Source organism: Portunus trituberculatus, chromosome 25, assembly GCF_017591435.1.
Source record: "Portunus trituberculatus isolate SZX2019 chromosome 25, ASM1759143v1, whole genome shotgun sequence".
Lineage (NCBI taxonomy): Eukaryota > Metazoa > Arthropoda > Malacostraca > Decapoda > Portunidae > Portunus > Portunus trituberculatus.
The window spans coordinates 4,902,501-4,910,000 of NC_059279.1; the positions used below are offsets into that span (position 1 = coordinate 4,902,501).

At 43.2% G+C, this 7,500-nt stretch overlaps 1 protein-coding gene across 1 annotated transcript in view; it reads right to left on the reverse strand.

Moving 5' to 3' along the window:
- Positions 1–7,500, reverse strand: part of LOC123508682 — a 35,713-nt gene that overhangs the window by 16,940 nt on the left and 11,273 nt on the right. Inside the window, 1 exon segment of the mRNA XM_045262530.1 lies at positions 3,790–4,399. Within this exon segment, the coding sequence (XP_045118465.1) occupies positions 3,790–3,837 (48 nt within the window). The 5' untranslated portion in view covers positions 3,838–4,399.

Sequence of the window (7,500 nt, forward strand, 5' to 3'; positions counted from 1 at the left end):
AAGAAGCTACAGTATTATTCAAGTTTCTTCGTCAGACTTGTTATATTTATGTGTGTAAAACTATTTCTTATTTTCTTCCCTGGTTTGAGATGGAGAGCATTACTTCTATCTGGGAAAAACACGCTGACGATCCATTAACATCTGTGCTATACATCACATTAATCGCTTCAGTACTGAGACACATTTTTGCTTTGAGATTTGTGTACGATTAGACCATTTTATTGACATTAGGAAGTGTCTATGGAGGTCAGAAAGATTAATGGCCAGAGTTTTCATTATTTCAATCCTCACGTGAGTTTCTGAAGCTGTATAAAATCACCAAATAGTAAGCTGAATGAATATAGAAACGCGTCATGATACTGAAAGCGTTAAAGTCTCGATAATGACAATAGTGAGGGGAATAATAGTACTCTAATAAACTGAAGTATTTGTGAAATCATTTATGTAACATCGGAAATTCCTGAAAAAACTATTATTAGTCTGAGTTCAGTGGCCTAATACGGCATTACATGAGAGAACTGTATCATTGCGTACCTGTGTAACACTTTCATTCACCTGAGTACGGGTATAATTTCCACATCATTACGTAATTGAAAAAAGAACGGTGAACTCCCGCCAGTCTCCCTCAACTCACGCTGGTTTAGACATAAAGAGTGTTGTAATTTGTAACCTGTTGATGTTAAGCAAAATTATATAGTTTCCCTTGCAATTAAAAAAAAATGGATACACACACAAAAAAAAAGAATAAATAAATAAATAAAAAAAATACTAGTAATAAAAAAAAATAGAATAAAAAGGGGGAGGGAAATGATGGAGACGAATTTTGAGAACACACATATAATCTAAGTATCACATTAATCCCTTTCTTTTGACTAACTCTCGAACTTGCAAAAGGATTGACAACTAAGAGAGCCTTTTTGTTTCGTCTTATCCTTAGCCAGTTTTTGCCTCTTACATAAAGAAAAACACCTCTCGTATCTCCAACACACACAACACACACACAGACACACACAGACAAACACATAACGAATGATACAAAAGTTTTCCCTCCTGTAGAAAGTGTCGGTCGCGTGTGGTCCCCCGGGTCCCTCTAACCACCCCGGAGGACAAGCAAGAGAACAAAGGGAAGCGAAGTTACTTTTTGTCTCGTTTTCGTATGAACGTGAGAGGGAAGGAGGGGGAGGGACGCTAGGAAGGGGAAGGAAAGGGAGAGGAGGGAAGAGAAGAAAACCCAGGGGAAGGAAAAGGAATGGGAGGGGAAAACTTACCACAGACAAGAGGTGTATAGGATTTTTATTCCCCTGTGACTGGAGCTTGTTAGGAGACAGCCTCTTACCTCCTCCTCCACCTCCACCTCCTCCTCCTCCTCCTCCTCCTCCTCCTGCGTCTTTGTTTCAGTTTCCTTCCTTTGTTTCGTTGTGTTTCTTGCAACTATCTGTGTGTCTATGATTAAGTTTCCTTTAGCAATACACAACTTTACTCCTGCAACTGTCTCTCTATTCATCTGTCCGTCCGTCCGTCCGTCCGTCTGTCTGTCTGTCGGTCAATGGTCATGTTTTATTATTTCTCTCTGTAAATGTTTGTGTCTGTGTTTAGTTTCACTCGATGATAGCTTTCCAGTTTTTATCCTTTTCTAACTCTCTCTCTCTCTCTCTCTCTCTCTCTCTCTCTCTCTCTCTCTCTCTCTCTCTCTCTCTCTCTCTCTCTCTCTCGTGTGTGTGTGTTTGTGTTTTCCGTGTATGTACAGTATGTGTGTGTGTGTGTGTGTGTGTGTGTGTTTGTGTTTTCCGTGTATGTACAGTATGTGTGTGTGTGTGTGTGTGTGTGTGTGTGTAATTCACTGTTTGATCTGCTGCAGTCTCTGACGAGACAGCCAGACGTTACCCTACGGAACGAGCTCAGAGCTCATTATTTCCGATCTTGGGATAGGTCTGAGACCAGGCACACACCACACACCGGGACAACAAGGTCACAACTCCTTCTCGATTTACATCCCGTACCTACTGACTGCTAGGTGAACAGGGGCTACACGTGAAAGGAGACACACCCAAATATCTCCACCCGGCCGGGGAATCGAACCCCGGTCATCTGGCTTGTGAAGCCAGCGCTCTAACCACTGAGCTACCGGGCCGTGTGTGTGTGTGTGTGTGTGTGTGTGTGTGTGTGTGTGTGTGTGTGTGTGTGTGTGTGTGTGTGTGTGTGTGTGTGTGTGTGTGTGTGTGTGTGTGTGTGCGCGCGCGCATTGTTTACCGCACTTGCTCGTGTCACGGATCATGTGTCTAGACTGTAGACAGGAGAAAATCACAAAAATGTCCCCCAAAAAAATATTGTCTGTAAAAATTGTGGAAGAAAAATGCATGAAAACACGGTGGAACAGCAAATATTTCACAACTCTCTCTCTCTCTCTCTCTCTCTCTCTCTCTCTCTCTCTCTCTCTCCGGGAAGACTCATAGGCCGGTCAGAGTTTGAAATGAGTTGAATGTGTCTATGAAGCTTCGAGTTGGTGGTTGTGGTGGTGGTGGTGGTGGGATGATGGAGGTGGTGGTAGTGGTGATGATGGTGGTAGTGGTGGTGGTAGAGGAGGAATAAAAACAAGATCGGAGTGCAAGGAGCAGGAATAAAAGTAGGAGAAAAGTACATTGAAGAGGAGGAGGAAGAAAACTGAATTAAAAAAAAGGAAGAGGAGAGAAGGGAAAGTAGATGATGAAAAATAAAAACCCACATGGAATTTTTTAGTTAATTAAGGAGGAAGTAGAGAAAGACGAGGAGGAGGAGGGAGGAGGAGGAGGAGGAGGAGGAGGAGGAGGAGGAGGAGGAGGAGGAGGAGGAAAGTTGAAGTGAAATATAAAAACGCATTTATAATTTAGGAGTTGGAGTGAAGAGGAAGTAGACAAATAGAAGAGAGGAGAAGGAAGAGGAGGAGAAAGAAAAGGAGGAGAAAAGAAAAATAGATGATGAAAAATGAAGATAAAAACTCTCACATAATTTCAGAGTTAAAAGTAAAGTAGACAAATAGAAGAGAGGAGGAGGAGGAGGAGAAGGAAGAGAAGAAGAAAGAGGAGTAAGAGGAGGAGAAAAGAGAAAGCAGATGAAAAATAAAAAAAATGCACATAGAATTTTGGAGTTAAGTAAAGAGAAAGTAGACATAGAATATAAAACGAGAAGGAAGAAGAATTGAAGGAAGAATAGGAGGAGGAGGAGGAGGAGGAGGAGAAGGAGGAGGAGGAAGAGGACGGCGAGGAGGAGACAACACTTCTCGTACTACATGGCTGCCTAACACCCTCTGCTTCCCACGTGACTTAGGGCTTCAATATGCCGGCGGTGTAGGAGGCAACACATCAAGGGAGGTTGGCCGCGCTAATGCTATGCGGAGCCTCCTTCACTCGCACAAAAGTAGACGCCCTCATCCGCCCTCCTTACCGCCCTCTCATTTGTTGTTCGTGTGTGTGTGTGTGTGTGTGTGTGTGTGTGTGTGTGTGTGTGTGTGTGTGTGTGTGTACAAGTTCAGCTCATTCTCATCCTCTCTGCGTCTCATTCTTCTTCTTCTCTCTCCTATCTTTATTTTATCTTTTCTTCTTCGTTTTCTTCCTTCTCAAAAATTTTCAATCCTTTGACTCTCTCTCTCTCTCTCTCTCTCTCTCTCTCTCTCTCTCTCTCTCTCTCTCTCTCTCTCTCTCTCTCTCTCTCTCTCTCTCTCTCTCTCTCTCTCTCTCTCTCTCTCTCTCTCTCTCTCTCTCTCTCTCCCTGCTCTGCCACCCACACCTGCCCCTCCATCTATCTCTACCTCACCTGTGCATAATTTTCTATGGCGAAGTCTGTGGAGACGACATCAATCATATCCAGCCGCGGCCGTTCATCTTGAGTGCGGGCGTGCGTCGGCGTGTAGCGCGGGCGTGGGTGGAAAGATGTGGTAGTGGTGGTGGTGGTGGTGGTGGTCTTGGTGGGTTAGGTTACGTGGGCGCGCTTTGATATGTATCTGTTTTGTTTTTAGTTTATTTTTTTGTTCTCGTTTTGTCCTTTGATTTTTATTTGCTCTCTTTCAGTTTTCTTTTCTTTTTTTGATGTGGTTTGTTTAATTTTTCATGTATAGCACAGTTCTTTTTCTTTTTCGTCTGTGTTTATGTTGTCCTTCCTTTGTTTTAATTTGGAGTTCTTTGCTATTGAATTATTTACGTTTTCAAGTCGCTTTCTTTTCCTTAGTATTCATGTACGGCACATATTTTTATTCATTACTTCATTAAATTCACTTTGTCTTTATTACAATTACTTCCTCGTTCTCTGACAGCGCTTCTTGTTGCCTGGATGGACGACGAGAGGACACGGCTACTCTTCTTGCTCCTTTTAATCTCCTCCTCTTTTGTATATATTTGCACGAGTACCGAGGAAGGACAGTCGTTCCCTGGAAAATATGGAGGTGAAAGTCAATACCATGAGCACGGTATGTGATGGAAGAGAAGGCGGTCCTGGCGATGTGTGAGTGTAAAGTTTTTGTTTGGGCACCTTTGAGATATCTGAATTTAACTCCTTTGCTACAGTCACAAAAGGGAAATCGAGTAATCTGTTCCTGATCTGTGTATTTCGATTGTTTTGTATTGATATGTTGCCTGTACATGATAGTAGGACACGCTTCGCAGCCACCATTCTAACGTCTAGTGCTTCCTTATGCCTCTCCACTGAGCTGCGTCTCTCTACACTCATCGAACACCAGTCGTATGCATTCTGAAGCAAGCAACTCTACATCAGGCATCACGAGGGAAGGCTTCGATCCGCCAGTTAACCAGCAGCGGGCAAACGTTAGGAAGGGGAAGGGAAAGGAATTTATCAGTCTAGTTAATTGAAATGGAGAAGTTGGTGTAAGGATGGACCTAAAAACAAAGCTCAGAATATCATACTTCGTGTTTCTGTTTGGATTTCTCTCTCTCTCTCTCTCTCTCTCTCTCTCTCTGCCTCTTGGTTTTCTATTCAAGCGTTTGGGAAAGTACCATTGCTTTATTCTGTGTTGTCATGTGCCACTAACTCCACTCATCCAATTTTGTCTCTTGCTTTTCTATCTGGGGATGATCGTCCTGGAAGGCAGAGTGTCTTTGTTTAATTGTATTTTCATGCACCGCTGATTCCATTCGTCCAGTTTTATCTTTCTTTCTCCTTCACGCTTTTAGGGAATACAATTGCGATTAGAAACCAGTATTTTACATCTTCACCAGACTTTGTTAAGAGACACGGAACAGTTAAAGGGTGGAGTAAAAATGATGATTGATGCATTGATAAACACTACACGTTACTTAGCTAGCCTTTACACCTGCGACTCCTGGAATTACAGAAACGTAACTCACATTAACCTTGAGACGCAGAGTTAAAAGATGCAGTAAGTAGAAGACAAACTGACACATTTACAAACACTACGTCCTGCAGATTTACAGGTGATAACTTTTGCACCTGCGACAATTGGAATTAGAAAAACTTAAGTTATATTATATACATCTTGAGACGCAGAGGAATTAAAAAGATGAAAGGTTAACAAAAAATAAACTGATACAAACACTACACGTTACAGATTTAGAGGGGTTACCTTATACACCTCAGACACCTGGAATTACAGAAACGTTAAGTCACAACAACCTTGAGACACAGAGAGTTAAAAGATGAAGTAAGTAGAAAATGAATTGATAAATTTTACAAACACTAGGTCTTAAAGATTTACAAATGATAACTTTTACACCTGCAACACCTGGAATTAGAAAAACAAAAGCCACATTTTATACACCTTGAGAAGTTAAAGGGATGAAAAAAATGAAGTAAACAAAAGATAAGCTGATACAAACACCACGTCTTGCAGATTTACAGGTATTAGCTTTTACACCTGCGACACCTGCACCACTGCCACTCATTTACACACCGCTGCTGCTGCCGGGGGCTTCATAACTTTGGCGATAAATTGGTGTCGACGAAATGGTGTCCAGAATGATATACGTGTTCGTTTTTGTCTTCGGATGGACATTTACTGTGCGTTTTTTAACCAATAAATTTTCCATCGCGTTGGGGAGGGATATATATTTTGGGGAGGAGAAAGGGATGGGGGAAGGAGAAGCTGACTGTTACGAGAGGATGGGGAGATGCTCAGGGTGGATTGGGGGAGTCGGGAGTGGGGATAGGAGAGAGGGGAGAAGAGCGGGGGGGGGGGAATAGAGGAGAGGGGATGAAAGTTATCGTTTTGTTATTGTGTTTATGTGTTCCCTCTGTGTGTGTGTGTGTGTGTGTGTGTGTGTGTGTGTGTGTGTGTGTGTGCTAGTCTGTATCTCCTTTTTTATCTGAGGAACAAAAAAACTCATCGCGAGAACCAATAACACTGCGGCTATCACCACCACCACCACCACCACCACCACCAATAACGTGAGGTGAGCCGAACGAAGCGAGAGAGAGAGAGGGCGATCGAAGTCAAAAGAGAGCTGACGATAGTTACTGGATTTATTTCGCTCAGCCTGTCATGTCTGGTGTCACTTTGGCCCCGGCGGGAATAAGCCTCATTCTCCCTATTATTTTTTTGTGGTGCTTTTTGGGGTTTCTGTTTGGCTTAACACAGAGAAGTGAACGAGAGATTGACAGACATGAAGGAAGACTGGTGATGACTGGGAGGTGGTGGTGGTGGTGGTGGTGGTGGTGGTGGTTGTATTGGTGAAGATGGAGGTAGAATGGAGGTGGTGGTGATGGTGATGAAGAGGTGATGATGATGAAGGTGGAGGTAGAATGGAGGATGTGGTGATGGTGGTGGTGGTGGGTGTGGTGGAGAGGAGATGGTGGTGGGGGTGGTGGTGGTGGTGATGGAGAGGAGGTGATGATGGAGGTGGTGATGGTGGTTGTAGTGGTGAAGGTGGAAGTAGAATGGAGGTGGTGGTGGTGGTGGTGGTGGTGGGGATGATAGTGGTGGCAGTGGTGGAGGAAGTACAAGAAATGGTGATGATGCAAATAATAACAATGGCGACGATAATAGAAAGAAGGATTGGAGATGATTCATGGATTCTTGTTATTCTTATAAGCAATCATAATAGAAAACTGTAACTTACCCCCCCACACTACCACCACCACCACCACCACCACCACCACCATCACCACCACCACCACCACCACCGTCAAGCAGTGAAAATAACCTGGCCATCAACGTAATTATCAGTGAATGGCTAATTGAGATCCAACTCTTTAAATATTCCGTAATTTCAGTCTTAAGTGTTGACAGACAGCCATTTTTCGTGATGTTTCTTATGTCTCTCCACCTCTCCCCTTCTCTCTCTCTCACTCTCTCCCCTCTCTCCCTTGTTTAGCGTCCTGTAATAACCTTGATTGGACAAACACCTATTCTTAGACAATGAATCATTAAAAAACGCATCTCTTTACTCTTAAGGCATCCCATTTTTCCTCCCCTCCTTGTCGTTTTTTTTTTTTATTATTTTTCCTTTTTCGTCTACCGCCTTGTTGCCCTTCATCTTTTCTCCCCATCCGTCCGCC